Here is a 16,899-nt window from a genome sequence, read left to right as displayed (position 1 = left end):
TAATTAAATAATAATACAACGAAAAAAATATAAGGAAAAGAATAACCATCTTACATAATTTATTTTTTTGACTTATTTTTTTAACTGTATAATTGAATATATAAGTGAAAGAAAATTAATTAATAATTACAAATATCACACGTAATTTCATGTCTTTCATTCTTCTCCTTGTTATTAAGCGTCGATAAAGCGACGAATAAAATATGCGCAAAATTAAATATATTACCTTTATTATAATTACTATATAAATTATAATAGCAACTATACACTACATAATTACGCGTTTCTATTATAATTAATTGGCTTAATTTCTTTAATGATACTTATTATTTTATATATAACTATTCACCAAATTAATTTTACATTTGGTTCAGTGTAAACAATAAGAAACAAGACAAGCTTTCAAAGGTAAGTCGATTATAAACTAATTTTAACGGTCAATTTGATAATTTTACTTTGTTAATTGATGATTATACATTTGAAAAGCATATGCGATTTTGTACATCCAAGCGATTCTTGTAGTTTTGTACATTAGGATTCTTTTCCACGAGTGTGACTCTATATCATCTTTTACAGAAAATTCTGCAAAATTCTCTTTATAAAATAAGAGATTTTTGATAAAGAAGTTTTGTTAGATAATGTCAAAAATTTTTGTATCATATTATTTACTAACACTTACAAATGTGTTTAGTTTCTTTCATAGTAGATCAACATCTCTCTCTCTCTCTCTCTCTTCTTAATATTAAATTGCCCAGTAATATTTGCGAAGCATCTAATCGAATTTTGCATCTAAAACAAATATTAACAAAATTCATATAAAGTATTGCATGCTTTACGATATTACAATGCCAAAATTCAATATTGAAATATATTTAAACGGCACAAATATTCCAAATTTAAAACTCTTTTTTTTAAATATAATTGCAGTAAAAGTTGCTCTTTTTTAGCATTAATGCTTATTAATTTCAATGATTTAAATTTTATTCTATCATTATAAATTTTTATAAATATTTCGAAATATTTAAAAATCTCGTTGTTTAAAGATATTTCAATATAGTCTTGCGATGTCAATATAAGGATGCAAATATAAATTTATGCGAAAATGTTGATAGAATGTACAGATTGGATTTGTATGAAAATCAAAGATTTCAATCAATTTCACTTGGATTATTTCAAATGTTTATCAAATGTAAATATAAAATAAATAGTCGAAACAAGTTCGTATAAAGAGTACCACACGCGTAAAGAATCTATTCAGAAATTAAATTGATGGTCAGTTGCAAGTATTATACTTCAAGAGAATACATAATATACACTCGAGGGAATAAAAGAAATCAATTTTTGTATCCTTTTAATCCTTAATATTTCGAAAATACTTTTGAAATTTTTGATCAAAATTTGAAACATTTTTCAAACGCAGCAAAAAATAATGTATTTTCTTGAGAAAAAGTAATTTTTGTTTAAAAAAAATCAATTTTTCTTTTTTAGAAAGATAGAAAAACGATGAATATCTTTTCTCGTATCTGGATGTGAAAGGTATTTTTTGCGGTTATTATTTTTCTCGTAATATGACAAGAATTAATGAGAAGATTTTTATTCGTGCTGAAAACTGATTGTTAGAGTCGCGCTTTTATATCGCGTAATAAAAAGAAAGTTTTAACTTATTGTCAGCTGTATTTTTTTTAAAGGAACAGCGAAATCACGTTGGATTCAATTAAGTCGTGGACATGAGATTCGGCGGATTGTCGGACGTTTCGCTTCCGCTGCTGCTGTAACGCGGTTGATCCTTTAGAGATTCGTCGGCGATGACGATGGAATTGCCAGGAACGCAGGAATGATCTCGATTGGCGGTTACCGATCCGTAGGTGTCCTTGTATAAGCAGAGGCCGCAGAATCCCGTGGCGTTATAGAGCGGCAGATTCATCAAGCCGTTCGATACGGCAAAGTTTCTGCAAAACACAAGAGACTCGATTAGCGAAAAATTTTTCGCAAACTCTTGATTACACAACGACTAATCGACGCACATTTTCGGACACTCGATATATTTTCTAATCTCGCGAGGTCTATGATTACTTTTACTGCCTGTGAAAAATGGTCCCGGGAAAATTGTAGGAGAGCGCGTGATCAGTTCTTGTATCTCCGTTCGCTTCGAAAGAGCTTTTATTCAGCGAAACATTAGGGGAGAGTAAACTGCGGATCGCGTGTCGGCGACCCCCTCTGCTCGTTTACGTTCCTTAATATTGTGGCTGAGTTTAATGAAGACTGTTATTGTGAGATCATCCTCTCCCCCCCTCCCTTCCATTAGGATCTCGTAATAAAAGTTCCCACAACACTCTCTCCAATTTTTTATATTCAATATTTTATATTTTTTTATCTATAATAATTTATACTCGCAATCTTTGTACATAGTTACAAGAGGCGAATAAGTAATATAGCATGAAATAATTTCAAGCGTCTCGACGATAAGCTTAAAATTGAAAGTTTATTGAAACAAGCTTTTTATTTAAAATCGGTCGAAAAAAATAAACTTTCGTTATTAAATTTCGTTGCAATCCTAATAAGATATTCTTCAATGTTCGAGGTAAATTGAGAGCGCAAAAGATCAAACCGGATGTGGATGAAGAGGGAGATGAGGAGGATGAGGAGAGGATTGCGACAAGTGGATGAGAAAATCCCCTCGGTTAGCACGGCGAGTGCATTTATCCGTAGGTTTATCGAGCGTCAGGTGCATATCGACTGAATAACGTCGGGGCGCAAGGCAAGGGTGGCGACGAAGAAGAGAAGGGGGAAGGGGGGAAGGGCCGGGATTCGGTGGACCTCGAGAGCGACGCTCGACTGCGACTCGAGCTAGGGTGATTCCCGATTGCGATATGCCGCTAAATAGCCTTAAGTAGGATTATGTCTCGTGCTATTGTGACGAAGAGGCGAGGCGAGAAAGCAAGAGGCGGAGGAGGAGCGGCTCGCACAAATTTCGGTCTTTGTGCGGGAAGCCCGACCGGGACGTCCCGACACCTCGCGTCGCATCCCCACGGAGGGTGCTCGAGTTTTCGGATCGGGCGATTCTCTCCCATCGCGAATCGTACGGGAGTAATTGTTCGCGATGGGATCGCGGAACCTGATTTCCGGTGAAAAAGCGCTTAACGATTCTCGCGCGATTTAGAATATTCAAAGGAGGGTTGTACAGTCTCGTCTTTGTGAGAATCTTTAAATCAGTAACGCAAAGGGGAAGGCGAGGATAAAAAGATTTATAAAAGTCCAGAATAACGTGGAAATAATTGGACATAAATATGTAGGATGCATTCCGCAACTAGTGATACGGTCGGGAAAAGATGAATCTACATAAAAAAAAAAAACATAAGTCGAGAATATAGAATAAAATCATATAAAAAAAAGCTTAGTCTACATTTTCGACTTTTTGTTTATGTAGAATTATCTTTTAGGTTGCATCATGTACACACATATATATATGTTAAACATAATCTATATGTAATTTACATGTTTAATCACATAGTTTGATATCTTTTCTTCTAACAAATAACTAAGCCTTCGATTCAATTTCTATTGGAATAAGATTCGCTTATAATTGATTGAAGAATATAATTTTTTCGTGTTGTTTTTCTCTCTCTCTCTCTCTCTCTTAAATTTGTCGGAATTATAGAATGATTTTAGCATGGAACGACCGATGAAACTAACAGCCGTGCACTCTAATAACCGCATTAGAGAACTCGATATATCACGTCGACAAGATAACGATTCGGCTGGACGCATAGAGCGTGGGATGCGCGCGAGAACCGCCATATGCTCCGTATGGCCTCTTATTTTTCCCGTGTCAGCTTCAATAAGGCGGGGAATTAGGATTGCGCGTTTAAATAGCTTTGAGAAATAACATCGGCAAATAACCAACTTAACTACCCTAACTAAACGAATTAACTGAAACGAATCATCGGGGTATTCCAAGGTATCGGATATAATATTTCGATGCCAAGAAAATGTGCGAAGAGCTTGTCGGGAGAGGATGGAAATCAATACCGATACTGCTGATCCAGTTGCGCTTTCTCGATCCTCTTGTCTTTGGCGCGTCTGTTCTGGAACCAGATCTTGATCTGCGTCTCGGTGAGCCTAAGAGAGGCCGCGAGCTCGAACCTACGTCCCCTCGAGATGTACTCTCCTCGTCGGTATTCGACTTCCAATCTCAACGTCTGTTCGCCGCTGAACGTCGTCCTCTGTCTTCGCGGTCGGCCCTCTTTTCTCCTTCTACGAGCCACTAGAAGAGAAAAAAAATTTCAGATTTGTTGTCATACTTATGTGATATCCATAAATAGGATATTTCTTGTTTCTTTCGATTTGTTGAAAAAATCACAAGATATTTAAAACACATTTTAGAAATATAATCTCAAATCTATTTTTGCTAGTCTCCCTCTTCGAGAATATAAGTATTTAAATTTCTGAAAATTCTAAAAATGTAAGAGATGTATATAAAAGTATTTTAGTATCAAGTATTAGGCGAGAAAAAGGAGGAGATGGAGAGAAATTAAATAAAGAGCAGCTATAACTCATCTATTTAAACGAACGATTTAATGATCTCGTGATCAGCGTGAACAATTAGGACGGTCACGCGACGAAGCTCGTTTTCTGGATTCCCCCAACACCTGGGGGATGCTCGCACGAGTAACAAATGATCCTGACATCGTCCTCGGAAGGTGGACCTTTCGAATAATTGCAATTTCAAGATACAGTTGCGACAAGATGTACACGTGTCATGATTCCCTTCAATTCGATTTTAATCTTTACTTTTCGCGCATATTCGGAATATATAAGGTGAATCTGGAAGCGCTGTAATTTCATCCTCGCCACGTGACAGAATAATTACAACGCATCGGTAAGCGACACCGGAAATCGTGGCTTCCCGAGGCTTCGCTCAATCCGGTCCGAAGCGGATATGGGATCCTGATTGCATCTCAAACCTTATAAAGCGATAGATTTCAAGAGAGAAAAAAATGCGCGAGAAGGAGAACCTTACGCAATTAAAGGAATATAACTAAACGAAAATTCTTGTTCCGGGCAAAAATCTATAATCTCAAGTAATCCCTATTTGCATATACATATATGCGCAGGAAAAGAAGAAAAATTGAAAAATAATTAAAAGAATAATTTTTTTGCATTGAAAAAATGAAATTTGAAGGGGGAAAATTGCCGATATACGTGTAATCGTACATCGATACGAACGGATATCTCGCTCCCCTGGAACATCCCTATTCTTTGGCGCAAATTGTCGAGATCACAGAGATCAAAGTCAGGATACGCAAGTATGTATGCGGATTCCGCGATGCGAGATTCGCGAACGCGAACACCCGGCGTGCACGATATTTTCCGGCGAGTCGAGTCGGTGGTGGCTCTCGGAGAGGCTTAAGGACCGGCGAGGAGGAGGAGGAGGAGGAGGAGGAGGAGGAGGAGGAGGAGGAGGAGGAGGAGGAGGAAGAAGAGGAAGAGGAAGAGGAGAAGGAGAAGAGCTGATTTGTGCAGGGAATACCACGATGTGTATCTCGCATTGAGGGGCGGCCAACTGCGTCTCGTAATCTCGTCACAATAACGCGACGAGGTGTCGAAGCGGGATAAAATCGCGCGCTCGCTCTCGCGTGCGATCTTTTCTGTCCCGGGCTTCCCCGACAAACTTTCCAGATGAAGAGTGAAATTCGCTAATTCTCGCCCTCCCGTCGCTCGGACCGGGACATCCAAGTATTTCGGCAATCTGCCTGTATCGAACTATCGAATCCATCTCACCGAAATGCTCTCATTTTTTTTTCACCCCCTCTTCTTTCGCAGGATTTTCTCGCTAAATTGTTTGGAAGTTTTGCTCTTTTGTCTTGTGATATTTCAATGATTTTTTTTAAACGATCGAAAGTTTCTTCGTAACGAAAAGTACATTTATTCCGAAAAATCTTGAATATAATCTCGCAAGGAATGCATTCGTTTAGAGATACACGTTTTAGGGGTCATATCTACTATGCAGAGAATTGGGTATTTAAAATATATTTCGGAAAATTAGGATCATTATTTTCGAAAATGGCACAATTTTCAACCTTATTATTACATTTAATATATTCTTATTTTATAGTATCCTCTCTCTTGAAATTTTTTTCTCAAATATACATCTTTGAGAAACGAAAAAATATCGTAAATCACTCTCGATAAATCGTTTCTTTTGAGAGAATCTGGCGAAAAGGACTATAAATTTAAAAATCTGTCATTTTTTCTCGAAACAATTTCCGAGTAGGAAATTCGTAGCATTGTCTGTAGCTGCTGAGAAATTCGTATCATTGTCGATACTAAGGGAGAGCACTACAGTCGCTACAGAGTATCCTCTCCCTCTGGACGATGGTCGTGTCGTTCGTCCGACGTCGCATAATGCGACATCGTGAAATCTGCTTACCGATTCGCGAATACTCGAACGCAAAGATGCCTCCGATCCTGAGCTTACAGAGAGAGAGAGGGAGAGAGAAACGTATCGTCCGAGCACCAGGCCTTTGGAATTGCACGATGCGATCGCCTGCATTTCCATGTGTGCATATCTCCGTGTTGCAGCTCACACACGAGTGAAATAGAATGTATGTCTTTTGGTCGAAAATATCGTAACGTACGAGGATAAAATCTTTGTGCTAAAGTTGAAGATGAATAGTACACGATTTTGAGCGAAAAATGCATAAATTTTTTAGCATAAATCTGATCGATAATACCAACTGTAAGAGAATTTTGACCGTCCAAAAAAATCGCTCGAAACCCTAAATTTCAATAAACAACTTTATCGTAAAAACGAATTTTATTTTTGTACGCGCTAAAAGATTGAAAAATTTAAATATTCTGAAAACCCACTCATCTTAATTTTCAAAACAGCTAATTTTTAGAGCCAATAATAAGTGACTAATTCTTCATTAATTGTTCAAAATGAGCTAAATTGCAACGAATAATCAAGTAAACTGGATAAAATTAAATCTCGTATAAATGTCAAAAATTTTTAATAAAGTTTAATTGGACAAATTTCGAATACTCGATCGCGCTACGCGTGATTAATTTTGGAATTGGTGGAAAAGAGAGAGAGCAGCAAGGACTTACGGAAGGCTGAAAATCCTTGAAAGTGGTGCTCGGCTATAGGATGATGGGGCAGACCGTTGAGATGCGGCGGTAGCGCGGACGGATGTGCGAGTTGCGTCAGGTGTAAGGATGGATGACCACCGGGTGCCCTCGGGAAGACCCCGTGCAGGAAGGGCAATCTCACGCCCGCGAGCATCGAATCCTTCTCCGTTGTCTTGTCCTCGAACACCTGACTTTTCACGGCGTCGTCCGACGTCTTTTCGGGATCTTTGGAATGCGACATCTGACAAGAAGAAGAATGCTCGGTAATAATTTAATTTAATTTAATTTAATTGATTTCCGTGTAATTAATTCAAGTTTTAAAATTCATCGATGCGCTCGGACTCTCGAAAGTCTCTTTCGTAGAATTCGAAAGAAATTGATTGAGAGGTAGACAGGAAGAAAGGTTGGACTTTCGAGGTAAAAAATGATGCTGTACTTATCTTGATTGATAATGTTAATTAATTAATAAGACGCAGAGAAAATATGCGATTTCTGTACTCACATGGAACATTTTGTGCGATTCGAGCGAACCGGGCAACACGTGGGGGGTCTCCCCCGTGATCTCCGGCGAAGAGTCCAGACTTTCCCGCGCGTGATCCTCATCCTCGTCATCCTCCGTTTTCTTGGTCGCCTCCAAGTGGCCGTAGAGCCGCGCGAAGAAACGTCGCGGCGACGACGGTCTTCTCGTCTTCTTCGCAGACATTTCACAGGATCTTCAAATTCGTTCCATGGATCTCGGAAAAACTTTAGACGTCGAATATCTCCTCCAGCGAAGAGTGAGAGGGAAAACAATTTTCGAAGACCTTTAAGTGAAAAATGATTCTTCTAAATAAAGGGGACAATCTGGAAAAACCCTCTCTTTATAGGTAGAAAATGTTTTTTTCCGAATAAAGAACAGGTGGATTGTGAAGAAAATTCCTCTATGAGAAAGAATATCTTCTCCGTGGATGGATCTCTCGAGAGGTTTGTGTAAAATATTTGTCCCAAATGAATCTTTTGAATTTTTGCAAAATTTAAAACGTTCCTTCCAAGCGAAGAAAGTTTATTTTTCACATGCAAGTACTATTAAAGCCCCACGCACACACATAAAAGTTTCATTGTCAGATATCTAGTGTTTCAAGGGAGTTTTCAACTAGATTCTCTTCAAACTTTCGGAACTCGGAAAATTTTCAAATGTCGAGGATCGACCTGCTTAATCCACCTTTTTCAGTCTCAACACGTTTCAATTATTTCTTCTCTTTCCATCCGAGATGTTATCTTTCACTCGATTTCCGGGTAATAACTTCACTGGGACACACAAAACTTTCTCAACGCACAATCAAAGTTACGACACTCTAGATGATTGCCAGGATGGAGAAGTGAGAATTCGCGTGAGAGGAGCCAGAGGACGTCGGTCTGCGACGCGGGATGACGGCACGCGCGTCTGAATCACCTAACCGTCCTCCATTCTCTCACCTCGTACATCGGCTAGGACGAAGGAGCAAGGTAGGGATACGTGAGATACTCCCTTCCACGGTGGATGTCTCTCCACCCTCGGCCACCCTCCCATTCCCACGCGGCGCTGCGCCGCCCCTGTGCGAAGTCGCACGTGCGGCTACCGTTTCCTGTAGACTGTAGACGGATAAACACGAGGATAGCTTTAAGATGTCCCCCGGGGTGGGGGGGGACCCCCGCGATCTTTCCGAATTCAATTTGCCAAAAAAGTTTGTCAGATATTTAAAAGGTTGCGATGTGAATGCGCGTGAGTTGCGCATGATTATAAAGATGTAATTAATTAAATCATTAGATAATTAAATAAGGCTAAGAACCACAAACGCAGAAGGTAATGCGTTTTAATCTATAAGACCAATTAAAAAGGAACTATCATGTGTAATCATCACAAAGTATTAGCAATTATCTATAAGTTTTTGTCAAGATTTAGACAAAGTCATATGCTATTTTATATTACATTATATTGCCACTCATATAAAAAAAAATTAGTAATTTTATATATATAAAATATAAAATTAGTAATTTTTATCTAATTAATTTTTTTATAAAACTATTTTAACTGCTAATAAGAATAATAATTAATTCTATAAAATGAACAATTTTTGCACTGCATCGCGGAGAGTTATTATTAATAAACCATGTCCCAGAGCAATTATATTATCGCAATTTTATTTGGATATTAAAACCTATTCAAATTAAATACAATAGCCTAAGACGCTTAAATAAATATCAAAAATATAATCTTTATGATTCTATATTTTAATCTCTCGACAAAAAAAACAAATAAAATTATATAGATAATAAATAAATAAATAAAATAATGTATAAAACAAAATAAAAATTATGTATATAATTTTATAAATATTATAGATATATAAGAGAGAAGGGAGAAAAAGATGTTACATAATTTTCGATATATGATAATATGAAAAATAATACACGAAAGAAGACAACGGAGGAGCTTCGCGAATTAATTTATTTCAACAATTGTGGTGCGCCAATCATGCGTTGTGCTTTCCGAAGAAATGAAAGGGGGGCTCTTTCGCGAGCAAGAATGAAAGAAGCGAACGCGCGCGGTTTAGCGTGAATAGCGAGATTATTTGCGGGTTCATTCTGTTTTCAATTTTCTCAATGCGGCGAAACAACGCATCCCTATGGGTCCTGATTATCGGTACTTATTGGTATTCGGAAAAACTCTTCCCTTCCTTCAATTTTAATCTTTGATTGAAGGCGATATTATTCTTCTCTCCCAATGTTTTTTTTTTTAACAAGTAGCTGGAATTATCAAATTGCAAGAAATCTAAAGAAATTGAATTATGATAAAAGAAAAGATCAAAATTTTGATTGTTTTCTCTATACTTGGCTGCATATGTAAAAAATTAAATTTGCGAATTGCAAAATATAAATTTTGTAATATGTAGAATGTTTCATCTTTATCGCATTATTTTTAATGACAGATTATTTGATTAATTTGAAATCAGTTTCCTGAAAATATGAAATATTAATAATTTTGGAGCGATTAAAAAAGTGGAGTTTGTTGCGAAATAAATTATTCAGCAAATTATAAATGGATTATAAAATTATATTCTTTAGCTAATTTTGAATGAAAATTACTTTAATATAATTTTAATTTTAATTTAGTTATATCTTTATAATGTTAAAAATTGAATAAACAATGATTTTTCATGTTATTTTTGCCGAGAAAAATTATAATTTAGATTGGGAAATCAAAGAGAGAGAATCTGTCATTAAAAATTAATGTGATAAAAACAAAATATATAATGAACAAAAATACAATAATAATACAATAACAAAAATATAATAATGAATGTACTATTATTTATATAATTTAAAAAATATATTATAATTAAAAAAAGATTTTAGGCATTGCATCGAAGGAAATCCAGAGATGAAAATTTAAGAAAATTATAGATTTTCTTTTTAAGATGTCAACTTTGGAGTATTCCAAGAGTTCAAACTTAAACTTTTTCTTGAATTTAAAACTTTATAATCCGATTTAAAGCTTTAAAATCTATAAATCTATAAATAAATCTATAAATTTAATTTTCTTGAAGTATATCCACAATCTGTAAAAATATTTTCACTAAATATCATTAAATTCTGTATTTTAATCGCCATAATTATTTTAATTTTGTTTTGCCTGTAATATACCAATATACCAATATTAATCTTCAGTATTATTTCAATCTTCAATTAAAAAATATTGCGCTCATTCACATCTCATCCCTCTTTAGATTAAGCGAAATCAAACAACAATAAAGATAAAAGTAACAATAACACGCCCTCGCAAGCTCTGCTGTTAAACGGCACGACAGCTGAAAACTTGATCAGCAACACTCGTCCGCGGCATTCGGCCGCATCATCACGGACCCCATCCCATCGTCCTCAATCGCGTATGTGTCTCCTCCTCCACCCCCTTCCTTTTTCCACCGCCACGATTCCCCGGATGATCTGGATTGTTTCGCGTGAGATTCATCCGCGCGATGGAGGCGGATTCTGGATGCTGGACCAATCGGGCGACGGACGGGGATCGATGTAATTAGAGGAGCCAACCCGGCGAGAGCGCCGAGGGTGAGCGCGGGAAGCACGTGCGCGCGCACCCCCGAGAACCCCCGCGCCCCCGCCCCGCGGGTATATGGGTGTCTAATTCCCTTTGTGCGCCGTCTATTATTGTCGGCATTTACGATTATTACGCTCACGCTGATTTCGCGCGCGCTCGTCGTCGCGTAGCCGTTGCGTTGTCGTTGTCGTCGTCGTCGTCGGGCTCGACGCGACGCGACGCGACAATACAATTATCGTTATCCCCGCGGTCAATATTCCCCGCGAGGACGAGCTAGGCGTCGGGGAAGCCGCGGGGGTGCGCGGTCGCTTATCGACGCGTCCTCCGGAAAACGAATTTATTATTATCGTTATTATTGTTATCGTTATTGCATCCCTTCTCTTTTTTTCAAACGGGGCGGTAAAATAGCAAAGCTACCGTTCGGAGTAACTCGATCGATGCCAAATGTATAGAATGTCGTAACTCTAACAATTATAGATGTTGTATTTCTGCGTTTATTTTCCTTTTTGAAAAATACTCATGGTAAAATACTAGTATTTGAAAAATACTCATCTTTTAACTATTTAATCTTTAAACTATTTAACAAAAATCCAAGCAAACTATTCAAAATTTTCATGTACGATTAATCCTTTTAATTTCTGCCACCCAAAAAGCTCAACGACGAAAATGTGAGTGAATCGCCATATATACTCGATAAGAGAAGTTTTTTAAATATGATGACATGTATAAGAAAAATCGCAATTTCTTTTTGACATTAATATGATAACCTTCATAGTATATAAGCATGACGCGGTTACATCAATGCCGCAGTTCACCTGGCAAGCTTTTAAGGAACCATAAAAGGACATCCAAAAGCAGGATATGCCTCCGAAGATTTGGACGGAGCACGGGGAGCTTGGAGCGACGTCAAAATCACATATCTCGTCGTAAGTCTTCGTTTCATCGTTATTGGAGCCGATCGCCAGTTTTAACACGCGTGTATAGGAAGCCAAAGTGAGACTTTGGCTTTGACGGAGCCGGAGCGCGGAATCGGGCCCCGGAAGGAGAGTCGGGTGGCCTTGGGCCTGTTTTGCACTCTGTCGTGCTCGCAATGCTGCGTGTGGAATACCTGGGGTCCGATAGCTGGTTTCGCCCTGCAGGCTTTCCCGAGCTGGAACGAGTCCCTGGTGGCTCTGCTGTCCGATTGGGGATGCATCAGCTACCTGACTTGCTGTATACCTTGTTCCTGGCTCCTCTATAAGAAAGGTGATCTTGTATAGTAATATAGTAACCCACGCAAAAGAAAGAGATAGAGGAAAAAAAACCAGAATCAATTATTTTTTTAAAATAAAGCAGTTTTTACATAAAAAGTGATTTTCCAAAAATATGCAATTTGGATTGATAAAGATATTTTATAAAACTTTTTTTACCGATCCTTTTTGTTTTTTACGAAATAATTTAAATGTACGATTGATTATGTAAACAAGATGATAGTTTTAAATATCACAAATAAATTTGAAGCGCACCATTAATATACCTTAATATATCGTATTAAAATTAATATAAGGCTTAACAATGTCCCTGCGAATGGCGGCGATTCTTTCTACCCTTGCGACCTTCGTTCGTTGCGTGTCCTCTAGGGAGAACGTCTTCACTATGTATGTTAATTCTATGCGGCTGATTGCTGATCGAAATTAAAAAAGATGATTTTGTCACTCAGAATGGTACATACCGCGGCCATCCTGAACGGATTGTCGGGAGTGATCCTTGGTCCTGCCACAGCACTGGTCTCCGCGGTTTGGTTCCCTCCTGGGAAACGCACCACTGCTACCGGTACTTTTCTACTTTATCTAATAATCAACAAAAGAAATATAATTAAAAAAAATAATTATATATATAGCATAATTGCATAAAAAATTATATTTTTAAAATCCATGATAAAGAATACATTTTCCATAACTGAATAAGAAATGATTCTTTTTCTTGGATTTTTTATTGTTGAATTGTGCTATTATTATTAATCTAAGCAAGTTAATCGATATTGTAGGCATATCTTCTGCTTGCAATCAATTGGGAATGGCGATTTCTTATTTAATTGGGCCGGCTATAGTAGAAGACACAATCGCGTATAATACTACATCTTTGATAAATAATACAAATTCCAACAAAAGTGTCGCTTTTAATAAAACGTACTCCGTGGCATTGCGAACACAGATTATGTCTCTCATGAGGATCGGTATGTTTTTACAAAAACTGTATAAATAAAATAATTTTCTGTTTATATAAAATAGCTAAAAGATTATATTCCAGTAAGCAAAACATTAATAATGTCGGCAATTTGGCAGCAGATTCGAGTATAGAAATTGCAACAAATTGGTATCAACTACGCTTGTACTATACATAAGTTTATATTGTGCTGACAGAGCTTGTCTAAAATTTGACAATAGACAGATTGTTTTAATGTTGCCAAGACTTAAAATAAAATAAAATAAAACTGTTGAAATAATGTTAATTTTTCCTATTGTATTTAATGATTTCAGAATTTGTCGGCCAATTTCTTATCCTGATAGGCATTCTTTGTTTCTTACCAGGGGAATCGTGTCAATCTGTTGACCTCTCTGAAATTTCCGAGCGTCTTGGCCTCGTAGAATCCGTCTTTCGTCTCCTAAAGTAATTGTTTGTTATCCTTTCAAGACTTCAGCCATGAAATTTTGAAAAAATGTATTATAATTTGTCCCTTTTTTTTGTGAAAAATTAGTGATGCTACATCACTTTCCATTTCATGAAAGAGTACCAAGTCCCTTTGGCGCAGAGGATAGCGCGTTGGACTTCTAATCCAAAGGTCGTGGGTTCGATCCCCACAAGGGATGGTTGATCCTTTTTCTTTTTTTGTTCAGATTCCTTTCTTCTTGGACATTGATTCGTACATTAAATTTCTTAATCTAAAAATAATTAAGTATCGATTTAAACGAAAACTACAAACATAAATGAAAATATAATATTTTTTCTTATTGTTTTTGCTTATTTATATATATATATATATATTAATATATTTTGCAAAATTGTAATTAATTAATTTGCTATAGAAACTCAACTCTCTAATAATTTAGTTATTTCTACAGAAATAAAAACATGTGGCGTCTCTGCTTGGCTGCCGCACTTAGCCAAGGTGTGACTGGACCTTGGCTCGCGATGATGACGATGACATTTGGCGCCAGCATTACGCAAGTAAGAATATGGTGTAAAAATTTTGAGCATTTGTTTCATTCAAAAGCGATTTACATTTGACAAAATTTTTCTAAAATATCAAGTATCAAATTGTTAAAAATTTACATTTATAAAGAAAAGTTAGAAAGTTAAATTGTTAAGATTTATTTGCCTAATCTATCTCGGAAACTTTAGAATTTATTTTTCATCATAGCGCCATAGAATTTTTTAAATAAATGTTAAAATTTAGGAAGAGGCGGACAAGTTAGCTTTCTGGACTATCATCGTTAGTAGCGTTTTGAGCTTGATAGCGTCGCGATTGGCAGATGCATTTCAAGGTCGTCTAAAGATCACTCTTTACATACTGTTGACGATATCATCGGCAATGTTCCTATGGATACTATTGCTCGACGATCGTATCCTAGCCTTCCACAAGGGTGAACTATATGCCGCGGTCATCCTGGGGATATCCGCCAGCTGGTCCACTCCCGCCCTTTTTCTCGAACTCGCCTCCGAGATTGCATTTCCGATCTCCGAAGCCATTGTCGGCGGTTATATGATCTTCCTATCGAATCTTGTCGGCGCGCTCTTTTACTTTTCATATTTTCTCCCATGGATGAGTAAGAACGATATTTCAATTCTCTATAAATTAATTAATATTATAATATTATATTATATTTTTATATAAATAATTTATATAAATAATTAATATTATATTATATTTTAATATATTCATAATTATATATAGTGTTTTTTATATTGATTATTCCTTATCTTGCTTTTATATTGCATGGGCAGATATTGATAATTAAAAAGTATCATTAAAACATGAAAAATATAATATATATAATATTTTTCATGTTTTAATGATACTTTTTAAGTTCCTAAAAATGAGAAGAGAAAAAGAAGACTGGAAATATTTTAAGTTTAAAGAAAATTCATAAGATTTAATAAAAAAAATATGAGAAAGGGAAAAAGAAATAAAATATATGTGTATATATATATATATATATATATATATATATATATATATATATATATATACATATATTTTATTTCTTTTTCCCTTTCTCATATTTTTTTTATTAAATCTTATGAATTTTCTTTAAACTTAAAATATTTCCAGTCTTCTTTTTCTCTTCTCATTTTTAGGAACTTATCAAAAGTTTTATTTTCTATTCCCTTTATCTTATCTTTAATATATAATTAATTAATTAATTTCTTTTATTTTCTTTGCTTTTTACAATTAAAGATAAACATTCGTCGACATATTGGACGTTTGCAAATATCTCGATGGCAACCATACTCGTAATATACGTCCAGGAAGATTATAATCGTACAAAGATGAAGTAAGTATTTAATGCATACATCTTACTTTTTTATGCGACCAGAGAATGATTAATTTGTGATATTATGCGAAGCGAATGACGTGCAATCAAGCGTAAGAAAAAAAAACAAAGCAAAAAGAAAGAAATACACAAAGAGAGCACCATTTTACGGCAAAGCACATATTTTAATCTAAATCGAAAAGAGAACAAAAAAAATAAGATAAAACTTTATTAATCGACACTATACATGTACAAACGCACGCCCGGAAGTATATTGCCTTTCACTTTTTCATTAATTTTTTACATCGAGTCTTGTTTTCTCATTGCAATTATATTGAATTATGACGTCCAAAGTGAAATATATTATGAGAACTCTTTTTCTCACGCATACATATATTAAAATAAATTAATTTTTTCACATGCCATTATAAAAAGACATCTCATCGATATCATAAATATAACCTATTAAAAATGAGAAATTATATGCAAAAAAAAACTAATTTTATTTCGATATATAGTATAAAAAGATCAAATGCTTTTTTCACTTTTAACATTGTAATTCGATATTATTGTGTATCGGGGAATCATAAGTCTTAGCTATATTATTAAGATAACAAAAGAGTCTATATAAAATTTTATACCCCAGATCTGTGCATTTGTTTGTTCTATAAAATATAAATTTCTCTCTTTCAGCATGAAATGTACATGCATGCATATATGTCATATATTATAATAATTAATTATTGCTAATATCGATATTTCAGTTCAACATTTCGAGGATCTTGGAACGAAATAAAAAATTGCAAAAGATTTCAAAGGAAGAAATACGACGCTAATTGATACCATTCAATTTTTCGATTAATAAAATTAATAAACATCCAGAGAGATATCTTTATCATCGAATTTTAATCATAGGCGAGACTACAGTAGCGAAATTTATAAGAATTATTATAACAATAGATATTATTGTGAAAATATACCTATGTTTTTATTTCGTCGAAAATATAAACAGAACGACACTCGTAAATGCGTGGCAATGTTTAGTGAATAAATATACACGTTAAAATATAAAGTATTATTTTAACATAGATCGTAACATAGAAGAAAGAAATCTTAGTTTCTTTTTATCTTGACCGTTAATAAAATATTACTCTACCTGATGCGAAGACATTTGAATGTAAG

General features: G+C 35.4%; 2 protein-coding genes and 1 non-coding gene across 12 annotated transcripts; 2 read left to right on the top strand and 1 right to left on the bottom strand.

Annotated features, from left to right (window-relative positions):
* Positions 1-167: 167 nt before the first annotated feature.
* Positions 168-16,782, bottom strand: LOC145968389 (homeobox protein rough). 6 transcript variants are annotated; one of them, XR_014437729.1, is made up of 11 exons: positions 16,698-16,782; positions 14,755-15,031; positions 14,278-14,480; positions 13,771-14,124; positions 12,915-13,032; positions 12,019-12,437; positions 7,634-8,418; positions 7,111-7,372; positions 4,030-4,264; positions 680-1,949; positions 168-594 (listed from the first exon to the last, which is right to left on the bottom strand). XR_014437729.1 is itself a non-coding variant. In XM_083093809.1 (11 exons), the coding sequence occupies exons 7-10, from the start codon at positions 7,832-7,834 to the stop codon at positions 1,715-1,717; spliced, it is 933 nt and encodes a 310-aa protein (XP_082949935.1). In that variant the 5' UTR covers positions 7,835-8,418; positions 12,019-12,437; positions 12,915-13,032; positions 13,771-14,124; positions 14,278-14,480; positions 14,755-15,031; positions 16,698-16,782; the 3' UTR covers positions 168-789; positions 1,704-1,714. The 6 variants fall into 6 exon arrangements, 5 of the variants coding, with proteins under 5 accessions (XP_082949935.1, XP_082949932.1, XP_082949934.1 ...); XM_083093809.1 differs by having other exon boundaries at positions 168-789; positions 1,704-1,949; XM_083093806.1 differs by having other exon boundaries at positions 168-1,949.
* Positions 11,339-16,644, top strand: LOC145968388 (solute carrier family 49 member 4-like). 5 transcript variants are annotated; one of them, XM_083093804.1, is made up of 12 exons: positions 11,339-11,725; positions 11,857-11,871; positions 11,979-12,129; positions 12,188-12,448; positions 12,750-12,840; positions 12,903-13,015; positions 13,230-13,418; positions 13,774-13,852; positions 14,305-14,410; positions 14,640-15,009; positions 15,642-15,738; positions 16,482-16,644. In XM_083093804.1, exons 1-12 carry the CDS (start codon positions 11,723-11,725, stop codon positions 16,555-16,557), a joined length of 1,551 nt encoding a protein of 516 aa, XP_082949930.1. In that variant the 5' UTR covers positions 11,339-11,722; the 3' UTR covers positions 16,558-16,644. The 5 variants fall into 5 exon arrangements, with proteins under 5 accessions (XP_082949930.1, XP_082949931.1, XP_082949927.1 ...); XM_083093801.1 differs by having other exon boundaries at positions 11,366-11,725; positions 13,723-13,852; XM_083093805.1 differs by lacking the exon at positions 16,482-16,644 and having other exon boundaries at positions 13,723-13,852; positions 15,642-15,742.
* On the top strand, positions 13,980-14,052 carry Trnar-ucu (transfer RNA arginine (anticodon UCU)). Its single transcript has one exon. It is a non-coding gene; the product is annotated as a tRNA-Arg (tRNA).
* Positions 16,783-16,899: the final 117 nt, after the last annotated feature.

Source organism: Camponotus vicinus, unplaced genomic scaffold, assembly GCF_025532165.1.
Source record: "Camponotus vicinus isolate PSW18456_S1 unplaced genomic scaffold, iyCamVici1.0 SCAF_3, whole genome shotgun sequence".
NCBI classification, from domain to species: domain Eukaryota; kingdom Metazoa; phylum Arthropoda; class Insecta; order Hymenoptera; family Formicidae; genus Camponotus; species Camponotus vicinus.
Note: the sequence above shows the minus strand (reverse complement) of the source record. Positions and strands in the feature narration are given on the sequence as shown.